The sequence below is a fragment of the Clarias gariepinus genome, chromosome 15, assembly GCF_024256425.1.
Source record: "Clarias gariepinus isolate MV-2021 ecotype Netherlands chromosome 15, CGAR_prim_01v2, whole genome shotgun sequence".
NCBI classification, from domain to species: domain Eukaryota; kingdom Metazoa; phylum Chordata; class Actinopteri; order Siluriformes; family Clariidae; genus Clarias; species Clarias gariepinus.
The window spans coordinates 17,515,001-17,538,945 of NC_071114.1; the positions used below are offsets into that span (position 1 = coordinate 17,515,001).

General features: G+C 35.6%; 3 protein-coding genes across 3 annotated transcripts in view; 1 reads left to right on the forward strand and 2 right to left on the reverse strand.

Annotated features, from left to right (window-relative positions):
• Positions 1 to 12,630, reverse strand: part of malt2 (MALT paracaspase 2) — a 28,766-nt gene extending 16,136 nt beyond the window's left edge. Inside the window, exons 1-6 of the mRNA XM_053513290.1 lie at positions 12,258 to 12,630; positions 5,851 to 6,082; positions 4,844 to 5,010; positions 3,772 to 3,899; positions 1,987 to 2,122; positions 1,715 to 1,899 (exon numbers count right to left, since the gene is read on the reverse strand). Coding sequence (XP_053369265.1) covers positions 1,715 to 1,899; positions 1,987 to 2,122; positions 3,772 to 3,899; positions 4,844 to 5,010; positions 5,851 to 5,987 — 753 coding nt within the window. The 5' untranslated portion in view covers positions 5,988 to 6,082; positions 12,258 to 12,630. The remainder of the gene's footprint in view (positions 1 to 1,714; positions 1,900 to 1,986; positions 2,123 to 3,771; positions 3,900 to 4,843; positions 5,011 to 5,850; positions 6,083 to 12,257) is intronic.
• Positions 12,631 to 17,733: 5,103 nt separating this feature from the next.
• mrpl54 (mitochondrial ribosomal protein L54) lies at positions 17,734 to 20,671 on the reverse strand. Its single transcript, XM_053513445.1, has 3 exons — positions 20,338 to 20,671; positions 19,910 to 20,066; positions 17,734 to 18,206 (listed from the first exon to the last, which is right to left on the reverse strand). The coding sequence occupies exons 1-3, from the start codon at positions 20,465 to 20,467 to the stop codon at positions 18,074 to 18,076; spliced, it is 420 nt and encodes a 139-aa protein (XP_053369420.1). The 5' UTR covers positions 20,468 to 20,671; the 3' UTR covers positions 17,734 to 18,073.
• Positions 20,672 to 20,745: 74 nt separating this feature from the next.
• Positions 20,746 to 23,306, forward strand: fam32a (family with sequence similarity 32 member A). Its single transcript, XM_053513486.1, has 4 exons — positions 20,746 to 20,851; positions 21,719 to 21,860; positions 22,212 to 22,265; positions 22,903 to 23,306. Exons 1-4 carry the CDS (start codon positions 20,778 to 20,780, stop codon positions 22,969 to 22,971), a joined length of 339 nt encoding a protein of 112 aa, XP_053369461.1. The 5' UTR covers positions 20,746 to 20,777; the 3' UTR covers positions 22,972 to 23,306.
• The last annotated feature ends 639 nt before the right edge of the window (positions 23,307 to 23,945 follow it).

The following is a 23,945-nucleotide window of genomic DNA, read 5'->3' on the forward strand; positions in this document are numbered from 1 at the left end:
TTAACATTTCTAAAATGTCATTCCATATCCTAGTAGAGGTAAACTTTAAAACTAATTTTAAAAAGTTTTAAAAACAATGATATCTTTGGTTCTACGTGACATATCTACCTGACATATCTGTATTCTACATGACACTAAATACCGAAATGCATAGTTTAGACCTCCTCTGTTACATTTTTTCTCAATCGCTTTGGTGCGTTTCTCAGATCAGAATTAAAATTCTCATACAGTAACTATTAGTTCAACCTAGTAGTATCAATTTCTCCTTTCTCTGAACAAACTGCAAGTGATTTTGGACATGTATCAGTTGCTTTCATACATTTCTCTGCTGTTTTTTGACATTTCCATTTGCTTATGTCATGTCAGTCAAAATTAATTATACTTATGGATGCTGAATAGTCGTTCTCAATAAAACTAATAGTCTTACTTTCATTGCTTGAGTCATTACACACAAAATTGTTGAACTAGTTATCAAATGTCAAATATTAGTCATCTGTCAAGCAAATTCTATACCTTTCTTTATCATTTTTTTTCTGGAAATGTCTCCTAAATTGAACAATTGATCTCAGGTGAATTTCACCTTGATTTGATCTCAGGTGAATTGACCGGCATCCACATGAGCCAATGGCCCTGCTAGCAGCCATGGATGCAGCATGTGACAACATCACAGCAGAGTCCTGCAGAGGATGGATTCGCCACTCCAGGAGATACTTTCTTCGCTGCATTGCGAGGGATAACATCCGTTGCGATGTAGATGAAAATATGTGGCCAGACAGACAGGAACGTCTGGATGTGCCAGAATGATTTACTGTACCTGTATGTTACAGTACTGTACAATACTGTATGTACTGTTACATGTACTGTATATTGTTCACATTTGTGCACAGCTCTACCAAAAGGGTGATTTTATGTTTACATGTATTCTACAGTAAACAAGTGACTGTAGCATATTTTTCTTTTGCACAATGCTGTAGAATTACAAACACTTCTATACAGTAAAAATGTCAAACGTGCGTATTCAGTGTCTCAGTTACTCCCAAAACTCCCATAACATCTACAGTAACTTTACTGCACGTTTCAAATGGCTGTACAAGTAGGGCATAGTGCTGTCTTGAGCATTTTCAGGTGTCACCAAATATTTTTGCAATGGAAAACACTGAAATTATAAACTGTCATAGTGAAAACATGACAAAGCCATTTGACTATCTTGTTCATAAAGATGGTGTCAAGACTTTTCATTTTGATGGCACTGACAGTTTCATTGACATGAATACTTGCTTTTGAGGAATGGACTATCAATTTTAAGCATGTGACGTGCTTTTGCAGGCTATCCACTAGGTTTTGCAGTTTGCACTAATTGTTTTGAGAAATGCACTAACTGCTGTGCAAATGTTAATAGTGTTCTGAGAAACGCACCAAAGCGACTGAGAAAAACTGTAAAACACAGGCAGGACTTCATATAAGAAGTTGCTTTGTAATCGGTCATTGACCAATGTTGCGTTTCCGAGACAGATCTATATGGGTCTAGATTAAAGAGGTTAATGAATGGGAAATATGGTAATCTTTTGCAAAAAGGCAGTGATATAAGAGGAATAGAAAGCCTGTGGGAATTAGATAGATAGATAGATAGATAGATAGATAGATAGATAGATAGATAGATAGATAGATAGATAGATAGATAGATAGATATGTAGGTACTTAGGATAAGTGACACCTTTAGGAACTGTCTGTTGGCCTTCTGTAGAGGTTTCTGATTGTGGTACCACTGAAACTGGGGAGGTGGCATGGCCTGGGCAGCACAAACCAGATGTAAGGTATCACCCTCAGACAGCTTCTGAGCTCTGGGCTGCTGAGTTATACACATCCCACTTATTGAAGATGGAAAGCTCACATCTGAGCCTGCAATATAGAGACATAAACACTCAGTCTAATCCTCATTGACATGCATTGTATAACAAGCTCTGGTTGATGGACTATGCAGATTACCCGAATCAGGAGAGCGGAGCAGTCGGACCTGGGCCCATCCGCTGAACACAAACTTCTCTCCAGCACTGACACGACAAATGTAGTGACCTTCCTGAGCTGGGTTCAGAATCAGATCTGATGTATTCCCACCCGGCACCTACACAACATGCAACCAACAAACATGTCATTTCATTTTCTATAATTTCAAATCAAATTCAAATTTAAATCATAGAAAAACAATTAGTTTAAAAATCGAATAAAATTTCTAGCAAACATTTTAAATAAAATGTCTTAAAACAAGGCTAAAGGTTAAAGCTGTTTATAGCTGCTAGCCTTTCAGTTTACATTATACAATTTCAACATTGCTGTGCTGATAAACTGGTTACAGTTGTGTAACCGAAGATCATGTTGCCACCCTGCATTTTAGTCATTGTGAAATATTAATTATTTATGTGTGTGTGTGTGTGTGTATATATATATATATATATATATATATATATATATATATATATATATGTGTGGGTGTGGGTGTCTGTGAGTAAGATTGATGCTGTCACTTTGTTGGCTGTTCTTGCTCGCACTATGTGAACAAATCCTGCAGTGTTGCTCTTATAAACACACCTCCTAAAACGAAACTCGAAACATACTTTCTGAACAAATCCTGTTTTTGCCACTTTAGTCCTAGCTATAGCTGTTAATGAATATCAATACATTACTTAGAATTAATAAGAAACTTGAATACAGTTAAGAATCTCTGGCATGAAAGTAAAAAATATCCCTGTTGCATGACATTTATATTGTGTATTTTTGATCCCACAAGACACAATATAAATGTCATGAAACCAGAGAGGTTTCTAACTTTCAAGATTTTTTTTTTTAAAATGCTTGGGTGTAGGGTTTATGGGAAATTATTATTGTAACTAGTAAAATAACCGGTTAGTTTTTGGAATTGATCCAAACAGAATTATAATCACAGCAAGCTCAAATGCCTGACACAGTTTTGAATTAATACCTTCCTTTTTTTTGTAATTCAGAGGCATCCTTAGACATTTTAAACATACAAAAAAAATACATTTGTGAGCAGGTACAAACAAGAATGGTAACTGTGCCAACAGGATCAAAATTACCCAAGGTCACATAGCTGAGGTTTAGCGAATATCAGACACAGCTCAAATTTAGACATCAGGGGATTTTTCTATCATTTCTAAAAGCATAGTGGTAGGGCTCATTCTTAATAAAAAAAAAAGGGGATGTGTATGCAGAGACGGATGTTTGGTAAACAGTAAAGAGTTACAGGTACAGATGCAGATATAAATATTTTGAACTCTAAACAGATACACATAAGTATATGGGTTTATATATACAGTATATACAGTGTGTGTGTGTGTGTGTGTGTATATATATATATATATATATATATATATATATATATATATATATATATATAAAGAAACTAATGTACGCTTTTCTTACAAAGCTGCAAAATAATGTCCAGATATTGACTGTTTATTTTATTACTTTTTATTGCTTCTATATATAGAAGTTTCTTTTATGCAAAAATGTTTTCAAAATCTGAATCTTCTGCTTATGCCAAATCTTTGTATGTGCCTAAGACTTTTGCACAGTACTACTGTATAAGTAAAATGGTTGTTAGGTTTTACTGAGCTTGCTGGATTCTCCTCTAATCTTGTACTATATATTTTTTCTTTACAGCCATGCATATATCATCCTGTAATGTTACTTATTTATTAATTTTTAAGTTATATATGAAAATACTGAATGATTTTGTACATAATAATGACAGACCTCCTCTTTCCTCCTGAACCACTGGTAGCTGAGTCCCGGCGGGCCAACAGCCCTGCAGCTGAGTGTTATTGTGCTACCCTTTGGTGCTTGCACATTCTGAGGATTAGTCATTATCTCTATGGGCACCACTGCAAGTAAAACAACAACACCACATGCATGCACACACGCACACCCACATACACATGCACAAAAAGAGAGAGACACTTAAGGACATTGACACAATTAACTACTTATATGTGGATAATAATTTCTGAGACATTTAAGGTGTGTCTGAAATTTTGTCTGTGAAACTCTCTGTGGATAAATTCCTGCTCTAGCACACTTGATTCACATTCTCAGCTTATTGTCAGATTAAAGAGATAGTACAGGTTTTTCATGTCTGTCTTAATTTAAAATTGAGGTGCACATAAGTACACTACAACAGGTTTTGCTTGTTATAAATGTCTGTTCTGCACACCCATTCTGAGTAGGAAGTTTGTCACCCGAAATTCAAGTAATCAATAAACATGGGTCAAATTCTACAACCTTCGTTCTGTGGAAAAATGCATTCAAAAGTTCAGCTGAGACTAAGATAAAGCTTTTATAGTCACATTATAAGTCATTATATCACTGTATAAGTAATTTGTACTTAAATATTTTTTTTTACGATACATATAAAAAAAGACTATAATTTGCTTCATCTGAGTTTACAAGGCATTTTTAGGGGGGGGGGGGTCTTTTTTTTTAAAATCAGTGATCCTGTTTTTTTTTTTTTTGTAATTTTTTTTCAGACATGTTGGTGTTATTCACTTGGATGTTAAAAGTTGCAGTGAGTAAATACAGCTGGGTAAAAAAAAATCTGTGTCTGGCTTAATTTTAGGCTGCAAAGCAACAGAATGTGATTCTTTCAAAGGGGGTGATTCTATACCCATAGTATAACATAATATCAATTTCGTAATATTTTAAGGTTTAATTTTCCATTTTAATTTCCTTCTAATATTCTACTATTCTGTTATTGGAGTAGAATAACTTCACATTATGTTAGTAGAAAGTCCTCAGAAGGATTTTAGCAATAGTAATTGTATGTATATACCACATTCAGTGAGAAAACTTGCAGCCCCGTGGTGTTCAATCTTTTGAAGGCATTGCAGCAGGAAGTCCAGCGAGCACTTCTTGTCAGCGAGCAGAGCCAGCAGGCGTCGGCCAGGACTGCCACGAGGGCTGAGCACCTGAAGAGAGCAGCTGGTAATCTCCTTCTCACTGCACACAGAGACCAAAAAAACATAGACACCAAACATTTCTTATTAGGTGAACTCAAAAAAAGTTCTGACCAAAAAAACTTTTTTATTTTTATAGATTACATTAAGTTACAATATCTGTCAATCAGTGTTGGGCCTTCTTTTCCATGACCTCCACAATTCGCCCCAAAACCCAGAAATTCTGTCAAACTTCAAGCACTGATCAGGTATGATTGTAATTATATGTCAGTATACCATAGTAACATCTGACAAAAAGATCTAAAAACACTAAAGAAGCTAACTTTGAGAAAATTTAAATTTGAATCATTCTCAAAATTTGGGGCTACAACTGTAAATGGGGTAAGTGCGACATTATGGGGTAATGGGGTAAGTGTAAATAAAATTATTTTCAAACTATTACCTTTTAACTGTATTACCAAACTAAAATCTTAAATCTTTCAATATTTGAAAATTTTGTGGATTGATGAATTTTGATACACATTGTGTGTTTTGTCTGTTGCGTCAATCCGCTTTTCATTTCTCTTTTAAAGGTATTTTAAAGTGTATTTCATGCATGCCTTCTCAAACTCTGTTGAGGATAGATAATAAACTTGTCACCAAATCAAATAAAGATCAAATGTAGGGAATTTGGTGATGCTGTAACATTCGATACCAAAAATTATTTTAAATTCACCTTGTGAAAATTAAACCTTCTAATGATGACTTTTTTATCTTTGAAAAAAAGGATAAGACATTGGTACCAATTGGCTTTAGGAAGGACTTCAGTAAAACTTGGACTAGATGCACAAATTGTGCGACTGATGTGAAACAAGTGTCACAGAAAATGACAAAAACATTGTACCTGCAAGAGAACTGTTGCTGGGTTTTAACCGCTGCTGCCAATTGCCTCCAGCCACTGTTTGATTTGTCCAGCATTTCTGCGAGTCTGTTTAGTGCCACCTCACTCAGGGTGTCCAAGCCCAAATTCCAGTCCGCCATACCTTAGCACTGTTCACTCAAGTCCCAGTCACAGCAGAATTTTTGTAGTGCAGAAATCTGACATGCATGCAAAATATATCATGCATACCCCAGACCTATAACACATATAATACATTATAAAACAAAGTGAAATCATTCATAAAATATCAAATCTGCATTATACATGTAACTTACAGTAACTGGGTAAATGTTACAAATCAACGAGTAATAAGCATAATAATTAATTCCAATTCTATTTTATTTTGGTAACTTCGCAAATAAGGTACATTTTTTAACCTTTTTTTTAAATGCTTAATACTCATATTCTTATTACTTTATTTGAATATAATATTTGTGATTTAATTGTACATTGTAAATTTTAAGTCAGTGTAATAAGCATTTCACTGCATATCATCCTGTTTATCTGACAAACTAAATTTAAATTTGAATTTGGAACGGTCCTATTAAATACTATAAATGTAGCTTTATTTGTAAACCTAATTTGTCTATTTATTTGCTCTTAAATAAGTAACAGTACTGAGCTTCTTTTCTTTTTGCCTAGACTTAGCAAATACACACAATGTGGTTAACCACCTTCAGTATTAATGATATGATAACTGTAAGGTCTTACCTTTTACTTACATTTTTTTTTTTATCTGTAATCTGAGTAAAAGGCCTGTACTATCAAAGTTTCCTGATCTTTAAATGTCTTATCAAAGCCCAAAAGTACAGAATGAGAAGACAGTTTTTTTTTCATGGTCTTTACAAAATTTCTGATGCTTTTCTGACACGATGTAACTTCCTGCTGAACATGCAGGAATAGAACCTTTGAAATAGGACAAATCTTTTATAGGGTGAAAGAGTTTAGTTAACAGGGTTGAGAGAAACTACAACTTCAAGATATAGTTCTAGTAGATGTTGTTTTTTTATATAACAATGGTTATTGTAACCTTCAATTAAAATGTTATTAATTGTTATTAAATGTTATAAAATATTTTTTATGTACAGACTTGTAAATGTAATATTATGGAGACACAAATCCCTCATAGAGTCCTCCAACTAACAAGAAAGTAAGTAGGAATTATGTACTTTACTTTTCAGAATTCTTTTCTAGTTCATATAGCAGAAACAAACTCATCTAATCTCTGAAACAGGTAACTACCCATCAAAATATATTAGTGTATTTTTGCGAATGTACCTTTTTTAAAAGGATATTACTATTTTCATTTTAATTTACACATTTGCTTTTAGCCAAATAAAAACGTCCAATTTTAAACCAAATTAAAATTGACAAATAAATAATTGTCATATACTAGTTTTATTATTGTCTGTTTTAAAGATATTTGTCTAAATATGTTTGCTGAAAAAATCCAAAAAGGATGTGAAAGTCACTAACGTCCCCCACCCACTTCACCTTGTACATACTGAGTCATTTTCAGTGAGTCACGTTTTATCCAAATTCTGTAGCGTCAACTGCAGTAAACCAAATAACTAACATTTTACTGAGCATACTGTAAACACGTGTAACAAGCTTATGCACTACAAAGTACTATTTACTAATTAGCACAGATAATATGAACAGGTTCTATGATATGGATATCACTGATCAGCTAATGAGCCTTTTAAAGAGTTCTTTAAGCCACAAATAATTAGCTTTATACTTACATATTAATAATAAAACATCAAAAGCCAAACAGTTTCATTCAACATAAATTCTTCTCTCTATTTTTTTTTCATTTTATAAAAAATATTTTAGCCAGAAAATTATTCTATAATTTATATACATGCTAAAATTATGATAATATCCACATACTATAGTCAATAAAATCCTAACCTAACAAAAACCTCTATCATCGCTATATCAAAAGAAGGTACAATCTATATATTATTTCAAATCCTGTGCTTACCCAGTTTAGCAACGCACTGATAGCAATTAGTCTAAAGATTTCACAGTACCCAATTTTACTGGCACAACTTGGCACAAATGGTGTGTCATATCTACTAGTGCATTATGTGATATTTACTAGTGATCAAAAACTGAAACTTGTTCATACAGAGTGTCATTTTCCCCAAACAGCAATCAAGCAGTAACGGTGTGACAATAATAGGAAACACATGATTAAACAGGAAAACCCCACCCTAAAACACATTGAATATATTTATACTGAATTGATAGTGATGCCTTTAGTGATTTTGTGTAAATTTTTTGGTTGCTTCCATATTCTCAAAATTCTTGTAAGAGGTTAGTAGCTGTGTTCTGCATTGATGTCACAGTTATTTTTAGAACAGAAAACATGGTGTTTAAAAAGAGAGAAAAAGCTACAATCAGATTATATCCTGAGATTATATATATATATATATATATATATATATATATATATATATATATATATATATATATAAGTAAAGTTTCACTGCTGGTGTCCAAAGAATAAAAGAGCCTTTGTGTGACCAATTTCCAGCAATATGCAGCATCACGTTAATAAGAAATGTTGGTAGCATAGAAGAAGTGGAGATGTTGGAGCAAATGCAAGACTGCAGCAGTACTATAAAATGTCGCATTACAATAAAGCAGAGATGTCATTTGGTTAGTTAGAAATCTACAAGAAGAAAGGAGTGATCAGGTTGATAGTCATATTAGTATGAAAGCTAAAGCTTTGCAAACTGATCTGATTGAGCAGAGTGTACAGACAAGCATCTCTTTGTGTTTAGCAGTTATGCATGTATATGGCGTCGTCAGGGATGTCTCTGAAAAAGATTGTGTTTGGATGACAGCATATGCTGCTCCGAATATATATATATATATATATATATATATATATATATATATATATATATATATATATATATATATATATATATTTTTTTTTTTTTTTTTTTGCATTAATGGTGCCAACGTCACAGGCACCTTCTTACCTGTACCATGATTGATGCTGGCTTTTGGACGTGACGCTAAAAATCAATCAGCAATCTTTTTTATCTTTGGCCCAGAGAACATTATTGCTGAAATATTGACTCGTTGGACCACAAAACATGTTTCCAGTGTGCCACTGTCTTTCTCATATGACACAAAGCCCGGAAAAGTCTTTGAAACCTTTGGACAGTATTGATGTATGGGTTTATTATGGCTTAAGTCACATTTGTAAACGCAGCGACAAAGGGGAGTTTACAGTGTTTTTATTGTCAATTTCCATAGTGTCCTAACTATTTTGGAATTGGGGTTGTAGTTATTGTGGATATTATAAGAAACCAACACTCTCAGCTTTAACCACACTAACTGCTTTCTCAGCATCGGCCACACCAAAACTCCTTATCCACACAAACAATCTCAGCTACAGCCACACCAACACTCTTAGCTTCAAATGCACCAACACTGACAGATTCAGCTACACCAACAATCTCAACTTCAGTTACACCCGCAATCTCAACTTCAACCACACCAAATTTACACCAGCTCTCTCAGCGTCAGGCATACCAATCCCTATCCCAGTCAAACAGCCTCAATTCCACAAACCCTCTCAGTTTTAGCCACATTAACAATTCTAACTCCAACCACACCAACCTTGCGAGCTCCAGCCACACCAATCCTAACCCAATGAAAAACCAACGTATCATGTATGGAGGAGAGGCAGGATGCAAGTGCAGATGGTGGTTTATTGGAGTGTAGTTTAAACATATTAAACTTAAATTCTAAGTACAAACAGGAATATGAAAACTATGGACTATGGCTAGGAACTAGGGTTAGGGCTAAGGCTAATGCTAGCAACAACAATGGCAAAACAACAGGGTAACATAATCAAAGAATCAAACAGTAAACTAAACAGAATAGTTGACAGAACAGATGCAAGAAAACCGCAGACTATAGTTAAACATGCAAATCAAAGTAAACCAGCCGCTGGTAAATAGAATTACAACTTGGAACCAAAAGACAACACAAGAGTCTTCCTAAAACACCAAAGTTAAAAACCAGACAAATACAAGAGGACAGCTTTATATCAGCTTTAAAGACATCAACCTGTGAGCTCCATCTATACTAATGATCTCTGCTCCAATTATGCCATCCCTCTCAGCTCCAGCCATGTAGGTCTGATTCATCAAATAGTAAAAAAATCAGATAGAAAGTAGGATTAGTAAAAGTGAAGAAGTAAAATTGCGTGTCGTATTATAGGTTTCATGAAAAAGCTTCATTAATAAATATTTGGTAAACTATCATAATACGTAACGGAGCACTATCAGAACAGCAGATCCACATTTAAAAATGTTTGACAATACCTCCATAATATCTACACATTTTTGTCTAACAGAAAAAGTTTATATAAAATAGATGAAACATCTAATCACCTGCTTTTAACTTGAATAATGGAACTGATCCAATAATGTACTGACAGCTTCAATAATCCCCTTAGAACACTGTGAACATTCCCTTTCTTTATTTATCAGACTGTTCAACAGAAAATACAGTTTCTATTCCTGATTGGAATTATTTCAATGGTTTTCTCCATATCAGAAGGTAATGACCCTAATGGTTCCTAAGTGTTTCTCGGATTCTCAATTTTGTGCTTTTTAGTTACATTGTTGTACCAGGATGTTGTACCAAGATTTTACTGCACTTTGTAGTTTCCCTGGTACAGATGTGAATATTACAGAAGTCCATTAAACCACCATTAAATTATAGCAGATTATCCTCAAAGAACAAAAAAAGCAACAAAAACAATAACACCGGTAATAATTAAAACCTTTAACAACACCACCAGTTAATTCTTCTAGCTTCATTAACAAGTTCTATCTGAAACATTCTCTGAAAGGAAAACCCTTTGTTATAAGGTATCACCGGTAACACACATACTGCCTGGCCAAAAAGTTGCCATTTCAGATGGACCAAAAAATTGAGAAAACACAAAGAATTATTGTCAGGAAAAAAAAAATCTGAAATGACCATGACTTGACCAGAAATGAACATCACTCATATATTTGGGGAAATCACAGGTAACTTTAACAGTGAAAGTAAGAGCATTTACACAGGTACAATTCAACAAGAACTCAGAGGATTTGGACTAAGCTGTGTGGCAATAAAAAAACAAACAAAACAAAAAAAACCTTGTTTATTTTCATTCCCCTGTGTCATAGCCATATTCCACCACTCAACCTAATCAAATTTAAAGGTGGCTGAATGTAATATTAGCATATGCGACTTATTGTTGTGTATGCCAGACAGTGTATAACTTTGAGGGCTTCCCTTAAAAGAGATAAACTAAACTAACAGTTTTAGTCTGATATCATTTCTTAACTTGGGCAACTGAATTTTCGTTTCCTTTTTCTTTTCTTTTCTTTTTTTAAACAAGCATATCTATGTGTCAAACATTTCTAAAAACTTACATAACACTTACTACATAGTTTTCATAATGCTAACTTCCTGCCAGAAATTTTGTGAATGATTAGTTTTACAATTGTTGACTTCTTACTTTTGGTCAGGAAATGTTGATTAATTTTCTAGAACAGCTCTAACAATAGTGCAGGTGCACACCACAGGCTTGTTCCATGTTTTCTACAGTATTTCTATAGTAACTGCCTATTCATAGGGACTTGGCAGATACATACTTGCATAACACAAGAATGATTATATATTGAATGATATATCTATAAATTATCCACCCATCACTCTGGAATATATAAATCCAATCTGTGTTATGGAGCAGGTTTTCTGTGAACACTTTGCTGGTAAAAGTCTGATTGTTTAATGCTGTTACCACATAATAACGGGAACTAACTGGTTCCACTGCCATTTCTAAAACAATTACCTGTTAAAAAAACACTACAGAAACAAAAATTACTGAGTGCAAAACTGCTTTGAGCGAAGGGAAACAAAATACTCCAGTAAGTGATGTTGTAGAACAATAGTCCATTTTATGGTGGCGGGAGTAAGTCTGTTTTATTACCGTTGATTATTTTCATATGGTTGCACCTCACACACACATGACTGTATCGTGCCTCACGTGTTAAAACCTGTCGTTCAACGATCTGTTCTCTGCTCGTGTGATCAAAGTCTTCACATATGACTGTAATACAAACAGTACGGTCCATAGAAACATTAATAGCTATGCAAATGACTGAAGCGCTGAACTGTGCAGTGAGTTAAATGGACAAATTACAGCTGTGTTGACACTTGGCTTGGTGTGACAAGTGTCCGTCTATCTGTCCACAACTGAAGTGGAGTGAAATCATACGGAATAAGAAACAGAACTGCAGTACGTTAGGGTTAAAAAGCATGATGGCTGTTGAAATGAAATCTACCTGTGGAGTTCGAGGTTCGAGGTTTTCCCGGAAGCCGCTTCACTCGCAGGCCTTTAAAAAGCCTTTTTTTTCTTCGTTTTTCGTTTTTGTTGTTGTTTTTTCCCTCAAAATAATCAGGATTTAAAAATCTCGCAGCGTGAAGAGAAAACGATCCATCAGCCTCCTTTTAATCAGATCCACTCATGTAAGTTTGATCAGCAGCACGGGTTTTTGCACTAATATCTTAACACGCACTGGAGAGCTTGAATCCTGAAGCTTTAACAACTTCTGTAAAGAGCTTCTCTGTGCGCTCGCGCCGGCAGTTCCTCTTTCTAACACGCATTTGCATGGCACCTTCACACTGCAGCTTAGCGCGCGCGCGCGTGCGTGTGCGCGCGTGTGTGTGTGAGGGGGAGAGAGAGAGAGAGAGGTTTTACTTTCGCCTACTCCGCCTTCAACAGCACAACCTATCTCTCTCTCTCTCTCTCTCTCTCTCTCTTTCACACACACACACACACACACACACACGCAATTATTACTCGGAAAAATAGAAGAACATAAGTACAATGCGAGTAAATCACACTTACTTAATGGGAGCGCTGTTAAATTCTCAATTCTTTGATTGGACAGACGCTCATTAATAATTATTATATAGAATCAATCATTCTACATCTAACGTCGGTGCAGCTTTATTTCAAATAATAGCTTTAATTTAATGTACTTATTTTTCTATGTAATAAGAGACCAAAAAAGAGAGACTGGTGAGGGGAATAAATGTTTATAACTACTATAACACACACACATATATGAATACACAGAGTCAGCCATAAAAGCTTAAGGAAAAGAAAAACTTAAATATTTAGTACCAAATTTATTGCTATACGTTATACACAAAATACAATTATAATATTATTATTATATGAATATAATTCACATCATACTATTTTTCATTTTCTGAAACGTGCATATACTGTCTCTTTTCCTGACTCAAAAGTGAGTACCCCCTCATATTTCAGCAACCGCTTTATTACAATACTGTAGAAATGGATATACTTTAGAGACGTCAATGTGCAGCCTGTATTCCAAAACACAATTAAATGTTACAGAAAAAACAGCACATTATACTGTATAAGCAATCACTTTTTAGACAAAAACAAAAATTTTATGAAAAAAGCTGCTGGGTTTTGCAGGAAAAACAGAAGCAGGTGCAACAGGCAAAATCCTCATAAAAACTGTGGATGCTCATTAAACTTATCAGCTAACTTCCTCATATAACTAAATAAAATGTACTCAAGCCTAAGGCATCCTAAAAGTGTCGCCAAACCAAATACTGACTTTGTTTTATTAATGACGTTTTTTTTTTAGCTTTATACAGTATATTGAAGTGCCTATAGCATTTATTTGCATATATGTTAGGATAGGGATAGGGTTGATAATTTTTCTTAGAGCAAGAAATGCGATCAGAAAAAATCACTTAACCATTTGGTGTAATATGGTGTAAATAAAAAATAATTAAAACAACAGTAGAACTCACAGCTATGCTTAATAGTAAAAGAAAAAGAATTTCCAAAAGTACAAGACTAAAGTCAGGGGATTGGGAGTAAACAGCTGTGTAGCCTTAAAAAAAAAGGCATTATTTGGGAAAAAAAAGGCTTGAGTTTATTAGGGAGCATAAAGAATGGACTGTGGACATTGGAAAATAGTCATATGGTCTGTCTGATTGGTCCAAAATTAGTTCCAGCGTGATGGTGCATCAGGGTAAGAAGAGAGAGGTGCATGGACTGATGCACCCATCATGCCTAGAGCCTACCATACAAGCCTACAGGGGCAGTGTAATGATCTGGGATTGCTTCTGTTGGTTATGTCTATATTCAACAACATTATGTGCACAAAAAATAAGGTCAGTTAACAACTTGAATACGATGAATGACTAGTCATGCCATCAATTAATTTTTTCTTCCCTGATGGCACAGACATATCCCAAGATGACAATGGCAGGAACCATAGAGTTGTAAAAGAGTGGGTCAGGGAGCATAAGACATCATTTTAACACATGGCTTGACCATCACAGTGTCCGGACTTCAACCCCATTCAGAATCTTTAGAATGTGAAAATGAAGACTTTACGCAATGGTCCAACTTTTCTATCATGATACATAATCGTGGAGAAAAAAATATGTGACTCTGAGTGAAAATAAATGCTGTGCTATTGCAGAAGCCTATCAAAAAATTTGGCTGGAAAGTGTATGTATACGGCGGCGCAGTGGTGTAAAGGTTTGCACTGTCGCCTTGCATCTCCAGGGTCTGTGTTCGATGCCCGGCCTCGATTCCTGTCTCTGTGTGCATGGAGTTTGCATGTTCTCCCCGTGCTTGGTGGGTTTCCTCCGGGTACACTGGTTTTCTTCCACAGTCCAAAGACATGCAGGTTAGGCTAAATGGCATTCCCAAAAATTGCCCGTAGAGTGTGAATGGGTGTGTAAGTGTGTGTGCCCTGCGATGGATTGGCACCCTGTCCAGGGTATACCCTGCCTCATGCCCAAAGCCTCCTGGGTTAGGCTCCAGGTCCCTGCGACCCTGAATACAGGATAAAGCAGTATAGATGATAAGTGAGTGTATGTATACTGTGTTGATGAAAAATTTTCTTCATTTTATCACACTTATCTTAAAATGGATTTAAATCCTTTCCTCATTAGTCTACATATAATGCTCCTCAATCACAAACTAAAAACAAATGTTTATATTGTTTTGTTAACTTATTTAAAAAAAACTGAAATATTCCATTTTCATAAGTGTTCAGGCCCTTTGTTATGACACTTGCTATTAAGCTCTGGTGGATCCTACATCTATCAGTCACCCTGAATGCTTCTACAACTTGACTGGAGTCCTAAATGAATTAAGTTGACATAATTAAAGTGAAAGACACACTTATCTATATGAGTACTGTACAAAGTACTTTAGATGTACTGTATGTCAGAGTAAAACCTAAGCCATAAGGTCACAAGAATTATCTGGAGACCTGAGAGACAGCATTTTGTCAAGACACAGATCTAGGGAAGAATACAAAAAAAAAAAAAATCTGCAGCACGGAAAGTGCTGGATTGGCCCAGCCACAGCCAGGTCATAAACCCAAGCATCTCTGAAGAGACATAAAAACAGAGGTGCCCATCCAACCTGGATAAGTCTAAACAATTCTTCCAAAAACAATGGAAGAGTCTTCCGAAGGACATTTGTGCTAAGCTTGTAGCATCATTCACAATTACACTTAAAGGGGTCATACAGGCCTACATGCACTTTTTTAAGCTGTTTGGACTGAACTGTGTGTTAGGAAAATGCTTACACAACCACTCTACAATGATAAAGAGCCGCCCAGTGGTTTTCTTTTTATTTATTACAATAACACGCCCCTTCTGAAATCAGGCCAATCTCAAATGCCTTGCCGTGTGACGCCACACCACAAGAGGTCGTTCCTACACAAGTTAATTGACACTGGTGTTTTAGCAAAGACCCGCCCCGAGTGAGAAGAAGCTGTCGGCCATTGTTTTTCGCCGCTGGAGCAAAATGGCGCCTAAGCGAGTGTTGTGTACAGTTGTTGGGTGTAATAGCGAACACAGCAGTTGTCATTCACTACCTAGGGTTAGTGACCTAGGGTACCTACCTAGGGTTAGGTATCTGAGCCACTGAGGACGCAGTGGCTGAATTTAGTTTTTAAAGCTAACGTCCCCGCCGATCTACCTAAATGTGTTCATGTTTGCGATAATCATTTTTCACCAGACTGCTTTATAAACGCAGGTCAATATAAAGCAGGTTTTACTAGGAAGCTGCTCCTAAAAAATGGATCTGTACTAACGCTTCGTGTTCCTGCTTCATCTTCACCAGGCTCAGTGAGTAAGTTCTTTTTCTATGACTCTTTGTAGATCGCCTTTTCTAATAATCACGATGAATGCGGAGTGTAAGTTAACTTATACTCTCATAGAACATGGTTATGTAGTCTTCTCTATGTACATCCGTCTCTATATAATTCCTAATCGCCCGTTTATAATAAACAATGCATTAAGGTGATTGTCTAGTTGCAAACTGTGTACGTAGTCGGAAAACTATATTATGCTTACCTTTGTTACGTTAGATGGTTTATAACGATGTCTGTCGAAGATTAAGAAGTCATGTAAACACATCAGTAAACACATCGCGTCCGTATCTCTCTCAGTAAGCTTCTCCGCTTTTTGTTGTTGTTGCTCGCGGCAGCGTGACAGCCCGTTAATTCATGCCCATGCAGTGATGAGAAAGACAAATCGAGTCGATGCATGTCCATTCTTTTAATTTCTGCGTTGTCAGGCGATATTACAAACTTCCGCGTAGGTTCCGTACTTAAATCAAACCAAAAACGACTGAAGGAAACAGACTCAGGCTCTATAATCCTGCGTTGTGGGCAATGCTTTGTGGGTAATGCAGTCCAAAGCATTGCCCGCACTGGACTACACTTCCGAGACACGCCCCACAGAACTGGGGGGTGGGGGGGGGCTCAGCAGAGGTCATGAGCATTTAAATTAGCATTAGTGTTTTTAAAAATTAGTGTTTTTTTTTTAACACAATAATTTTTAATTTTTAATTAACGTATAATACAAACTTTTCATTAGGACCCTAAAGATCATATTAACATTTAATGAAAAATATGATGTGTAGGACCTTTAAGGCTGTCACTGCTGTCAGAAATGCTTTAGCCAAGTACTAAGTTGTTGTTGGTCTTTCGACTGCTCCCGGCAAGGGGTCGCCACAGCGGAATACCCAGTCCGCACTACGACTTTTTGTTGAAATTAATTTTTTTTTACGGTTTACGGTTTTTAAAGTTTTTACGCCGGATGGCCAAGTACTAAGTGATGATTTTAAATACTTATATTAATGGAACATTTTAGTCTTTATCTATCTTTAATGAAAAACATGAATAATGTAACATTATTTAAATCAATTTTTCAATTTTAAGAAGTGAAAACCTTTTATTAATTAATTTATTGCATAAAGTGCTTAATAGAAATTGAAAAGTGATTAAAACACATTTTTTGACATATTAGTCACAGTTCACCTATTAAGGTACTGCTCCAATAAAGTAATGAACTGTTATTTTATACCTATATTACAATAAATAATTAAAAATATACAGTATTTAAAATTATATTTAAAAATGCAAGTCAAACTACAGTTGGATGACAAATGAAACAAAAGACAAATATATACATGTGCCTTAGTTATGCCGAGGTGATAACATCTCACTCTCATGGTTTCCTGCCACTTGACCTCAGAGAACCTTAAAATAAAGTTCTTATAGTTCTTAAAGTTTTTCTGACTGATCACCTAGTGGGATGAGTGTCTTCCAGGATGATCCCCCCACACATCATTGACTGATTTGATGATGATAACACTGATATAAATTACATTAATTGGATCTCAAACCAATACACAGCAAACATCATAAAAAATAAATAAATAAAAACATCAGAGGAGAATTCTCATAGGAAGCGTGTTCAATTTATTTACATACAAAAACATGATGATGTTAAATAAATACATTTTTGACAACAAAAGTGTCAATGTTGATGTACATTCCAACTACATTTTCCCATTCACTCTGTAATATTCGCTCTTCAGGCAACTTGATGAATAAACAGAGTACTTGGCATACGTGTTGATCGACACGATCGAGTTCCATTTGACAACACAGTTCATATGATTAACAGATCGACTGTACGGAATGTTGATCGTGGTCTGAACTGCATCAATCAAACACACCTTTTTACACTAAGATCGCATCAAAGTTTTCCCAATCTAAATGTATGTAAAAGTTTCTCAAATTTTCTTTCCTTTATGCAGTTTATTGAAGCGCCAGATGTGCTCCTTCCTCAAACGTTTCCAGTATTCACGGGTCTCTGAATCCAACTCGTGGAGTTTTTTAGGAGGACCAAGATTTAGCTCGTATAACCTGTGAATAACCCACAAGTTTCAGGTTAGACAAAAAGATAAAATCAGCCCTTTTTTCACATCCTAGGATAGGTTTCTCTTATAATTACTAAAGCCCTATTCAGACTGGGGGTCGTTAGAAAAATTTTCACAGACGTACTTTATGATTTTAATTCGGTCCGAATCTGCCATGACTGTCTTTCTCTCACACGACCTCTGTAAAAATTCCAGAGCAAATTAACTACTGTTTTTCAGCAAACTCGTCAGTCCTTTGAGAAATCTAATCCCGTCCTTATGCAGATGTCTGTGATTGCCGAAAATGTTTTTTTCCCGAAACGTTTTTGTTTTGTATTTTGGTCAACGTGAACTTCCTAGCGCGCCGGTATTCATGTTTGCACACCAATTATGTCTTGTGCAACGCCCACATGTAAAACACAGACACTCCTACCTCCGTATTAAACACAGATGTTAGTCCCGTCCGAATGCATACATAAAATGACAGATGTCGTCTAAAAAAAAAATCTAACTCAAACGTTGTGTGGAAAACTAGTCCTGTCCGAATAGGGCTTAAGGGTGGAAATAATTCTGTAGCTGATTGCTATATACTGTATAGTTTGTGTATGTGTGTATACATCAATCAGCCATAACATTACGACCACCTGTCTAATACTAAGTAGGTCTCTTTCTCTCTTTCTTTCTCTCCCCCATCCACCCCTTAACACCCCCCCCCAAACACTACTATAACAAATTGTTACTGTAGATGTACAGTAAATCTTGTATTCCATTGGACTGCACAGGCTAGCCTTCCAGTTTACTGGTTTTTCCATCCTTGGACCACTTTTGCGAAGTCCTGACAAAGAGATGCAGTTTTGGAGTTGCTCTGACCCATCACATCACCCATCACAATTTGGCCCATGTCTACAGTTACAATAGCTCATTAAAGTGTCACCTGCAAGTGGCTGGGGTATATATAAGCAAGCAAGTGAACACCATCTCTGAAAATGATGTATTGGAAGCAGAAAAAATAAGGAAGTAGTAAGAATTGGATACATTTTAAAAGGGCTAAAATCTAATGGCTAGATGCATGAATCAGGGAAACATCAAAACTGCAGCTCCTGTGGGATGTTCCCGGTCTGCATTGGTCAGGCTCCATCAAAAGTGGTCCAATGAAGGAAAACTGCTAAACCAGCAACAGAGTCATGGTTGGCCATGGCTCACTGATGCACATGGGAAATGAAGGCTGTCCCATGTACTCCGATCAGAACAGTAACTGTAGCGCAAACTGATGAAAAGTTTAATGCTGGTTCCAATAGAAAGGGTCAGGAAGAGTGAATCTTTTTTTTTGATAGCAATAGGGGAGACCTACTCAATATTAGGTGGGTGGCCATAATGTTATGGCAGATCAGTAAACATGACTATTAAATGTTTTCCATACCTTTCTTTTGGCTGGATAAATTACACTACTACATTTACAAATGTTCTACCATTAATTTCAACAAACAGAAAAAAAAGGAAATCACCCGAGATGTGCGTATTAAAATACCAGTATCGGTACTAGTATTTCTTAGCAGTCGTACTTTAAAACTACAGCCTAAAGTTTAGGAATACATTGCAACATACTTTCTATAATGTGCATTTTTTTTTCTTTTTTAGATTTTGCAATTTTTACATTTGCAACATTTGTGATGTACACATCAATTTCCTTAAGCCATTGTATGCTTTTACCATGCTGGATATTCCTCTTTGGGTTTCAGCTGTGGATCTTCTCCTTGTTTGTAGATATTAACTCCTACAGCATGTGTGGTGAGCCTAACCGGGTCCTTACACACCTCTGGGCCCTTCAGCACATCCTTCACCATGCCTTTCCCTTTTCCTTTAGCAGCTGAGAAAACAAGATGAAACAAGATGTAACAAAGCTGCATTGTAGTGCGACAACTGGAGGGAATATTGTGTTATAGACACACTCATATCTGAAATATTTTAACACTTAGCTTCATAACCAATTCAACTAAAATATGTATGAAAATGTTTTGCTTCTAATGCATTTTCTGCCACTCAAGGTCAGGTCTAGGCTACGCGCTGCTACTATGACGTTAGCTAGTTGCCTAGTTACCTGGAAACGCCGCATAAAAACAAGTGTATAAAAGTCATACCAGGTTTTTTAGCATATCCGCGAATCTGGACTGAACTGTTCCCTAAAACGCAAACACAAAGTCGGGCGTTTGAACTAAACGGATGGACATTAACTCCGGCTAAAGACCTCAGGACGTTACTGAGAGCCATTTTCTTGCACCATGCGCTAAAACATTGTCACGTGACCAAAGTACTCGCGAAATCGACACGCGCACGCGCAGTGTTAAAGTTGACTAATATAACTGTTAATGTGTTTGATGTTTCTTCCTAGAATTACACAAATTAAAAGCGCGTGTTGAATATATATAGTAATATAGTAATATAACGAATTATTATGACGTTACACTTTTTCCGCTAAAGATACAAAACTTCCGGCTCTGTCTGCGTCAGAAAGGACGCTGCGCGTGCGTATTAGCGTATTACGTAAGAGGACGTTTCCAGAAAAAAAAAAAACTGCAAGATGGCGGAATATACGTCTGTTCAGAAAGGATCTTTAAAACTCAAAGGAGTTGGAGATATTTCAGCTGGTAAAAAGTACGTTTACCATGTTTATCAGTATTTCACTGTCAGATAAAATAAATTATTTTTTTAGTATAACTAAATATAGACATAAAAACTGCAATAAAGCAGCAGTCACTTTTCGTTGAGCCAAATGCTAAGCAGTTAACTCGGAATATATTAAATATTAAGAAACCTACTTCCTAAATCGTCATGTAAATATACTACGAAAATGTACAATGGCTTTTAAACTTAATCTGAATGTATATCATTTTTTAAATGGAAACCTTTTTTAATTCGGTCAGCTAAAGCTATGCTTGTTTTTAGCCAGAGTCAGCTAACATCTGAGTTACTGGTTTTAGTGTTAGGAATTAACTCTCTCACGTGTATTGTAAAATCATCCATCCTCAGGCCTTTTTTGTGTGAAAAATCTAATTCAATACAGTTTTCAGTTGCAAATAAACTCGCCATTTAAAAGGGTGAGATTATTTGGCTGCATTTTTTTTTTTGCCCAGGCGGGGTATTTCCCAACACGGTTTAGTGTTTAGGACAAAGGAGTTTACACATTACAGTTTCTCACTACAAGCTACGTTTTATTTTGGTAAGAATATCTACATGTAGCTGCTATATTGTAAATGATCATTTTGAGTTTTTTTACTGTCCCTCTACAGCATTGAATGTATCTGTAGTTTAATAAGGTATTACCTGTTCATTAATAAGTTGGGAAAACATTTAATCATTGCCATTATAATAATCAATAATCTTCTTTAGGGTTGTATTAGTAACTCTTCTCCATCATGCTACCATGCCATTGATAAATGTCCTATACCAGCATGATCTCAATAGTTCTATTTTTGATTTTTTTATACTCATTTAAACTCATTTATTATCTCATTTAAACAGGAAAAAGAAGAAGGACAAGCAGTTAAAACAACTAGAAAAGCAGGTGGTAACCACTTCAACAGACGAGGAAACGACCAAGAAGGCCTATGTTGATAAAAGAACACCAGCTCAAATTGCCTTCGACAAAATCCAAGAGAAAAGAGTGTGTATACGTTTGTATGGTATTTTATAAACATAACTGGAGTTTAAGTTATGCAAAAAATGTTTTATAAGAAGTGGTTTATCTAGGGTACAAGAGGTCTGAGGCTGCATCAACTAATGGCCACCATCAGTTAAAAAAAAAAAAAGCTAAGGAAATTTAGTTAGCTCACACGGTTTGAGAATTGATTCCTGAGATTTTAAAAAATGTATGTCACATTGGATGAATGTCTAAATAAGAAATTGCAGCTTGTCTTGCTGTTTTATTTCAATAAAATCCAGCTGTTATAATAATCTGTAATTAATATAATGAACCAGCTGTATTTTAATTGATTATCCTTCTCAATTCTATTAGCAAATGGAAAGAATTTTGAACAAGGCCTCCAAGACACACAAGCGCAGAGTTGAGGTAAGTGTGATGTTATTGTTTGTATTAAACTGTTATTTACTGTATCTGGCAATTCTTCTGTACATATGCCCCGATTGATTTGAATTGTCTGCAGGTCATAGTCAAACATGTCCTGAACAGCGTTGCCATTTCTGTTGGTAGAATTGACAATCCTTTTGTGACAAATGTAGTGATTTTCTGAGCAGATGATTGTGACTGATACTTACTGGTTATACAAGTTAAGAGAATAGGTTCACTTAACTCACCAGCAGTGTGCAAAACCCCTGCCTCTGGCAAATACAATGCCGGACAAACAAACCTTCAGTGTGGAATTCACTCTGTTATCCCTTTCCCCATGGATTTTTGTTCTGCAGCAAAAGCCACATGGTATTTTGTTAGTAGCAGACTTGGTCATGAATAGGTTATTCTAATTCTGAATTTAATCTTTTAGTTAAAATTTTTTCCATAACAGAATTTTTGATTGATAACGTAGAGGCATAGATAAGCTAGAATTAATTTGATGGGCCACATGAGAAGGTTGTGTTGCTCCCAGCTCATGGGCTGTCTGCTTGATACCCATTCTAAAATCGAGTCTAAGGTAAATCTCATTAGATCAATATAGCTGACTTTAATCATGATGTTTGTCTTTTTTTTCTAGGAGTTCAACAGACATCTGGACACACTGACTGAGCATTATGATATTCCTAAAGTCAGCTGGACCAAATAACACAGAGCCCTTGTGGTTCATCAGCAGGATGAAGACATTTATTCATCTGTTGCGGATATAACATTTTCTCTGGCCCAGCATTTAATTTAACTGCTTTAAAACGGATACTGTAAAGTCTAAAGATACTTTTGTGTTCAGTCAAAAGGCATTTGTGATTGTGTGTGTGTTTTTTAGAGACATTTCATCCTTTTTTTAATGTAGGTTTTAGTTTAAAGAGTTAAAATGATTTCTGTACTGTAAAATGTAATATTTATATAATTGGTGCAGTGTTATTTTGTGACTATCATTACTAGTTTCCTTAGGAACACATTTGATACAATAAAAGTGACATTTGATTTCTACGTTCTCATATATAAAACATATAATGCATTATAAGTATATAAACTAATGTAGGCTATGCTTTTTCACACACAGAAAACACTCAGTTTTGGCATATTTGTAAATATACATTTTTTAATTATTGAACATGTCAGCACTGCTGTTTAGTATAATGGTCAGCTTTTTAGGACGGTAAATGAAAGTCTTCTTTTCATCTGACTTCAAACAGGAACTAACCTGTTTTAAGAATGTTTTATAATCAAAGGAGAAAAGTGTAATTTTTTAAAAATACCTCAGAAACTGTAATTGGAGGCAAGTTGCTGTAGTAAGAACGGAATAAAACGCTGAGATATGCAATTTATAGGTTAAAAAATTGAGAGGTAACAGTCCTATAACATGCCACCCCAATTACCATTATTTTTTTCTAAGTGTAAAACCTAATGCTTTTTTCCCCCTTACTTAAACACAGCTGCTCACAGCTTGCTCTGGTGGCCAGAAAGAAATCACTAGACTTGGTGGTACTTTGGTGTGATTAATGTACATTGGTTGTACAACAGAATTACGGCGCGTTATGTAATAAAGTAGTGCACTGATCAGGGAATATAAAGATAATCTGGACCGTACCAAAATAGAGAGAAAAATCACACGCGACCCAG

What these genes read in the sequence shown, in the direction of transcription:
- mrpl54 (XM_053513445.1), bottom strand. Translation starts at nt 20,467, where the DNA reads ATGGCTCTCAGTAACGTCCTGAGGTCTTTAGCCGGAGTTAATGTCCAT. An exon ending in CGGATATGCTAAAAAACCTG is followed by an intron (nt 20,067 to 20,337) that starts GTATGACTTTTA and finishes TTGTTTTCTCAG; the next exon opens with CTGCTAAAGGAAAAGGGAAA. An exon ending in AAAGAGGAATATCCAGCATG is followed by an intron (nt 18,207 to 19,909) that starts GTAAAAGCATAC and finishes GGTTATTCACAG; the next exon opens with GTTATACGAGCTAAATCTTG.
- fam32a (XM_053513486.1), top strand. Translation starts at nt 20,778, where the DNA reads ATGGCGGAATATACGTCTGTTCAGAAAGGATCTTTAAAACTCAAAGGA. An exon ending in GATATTTCAGCTGGTAAAAA is followed by an intron (nt 20,852 to 21,718) that starts GTACGTTTACCA and finishes TCATTTAAACAG; the next exon opens with GAAAAAGAAGAAGGACAAGC. An exon ending in CACACAAGCGCAGAGTTGAG is followed by an intron (nt 22,266 to 22,902) that starts GTAAGTGTGATG and finishes TTTTTTTTCTAG; the next exon opens with GAGTTCAACAGACATCTGGA.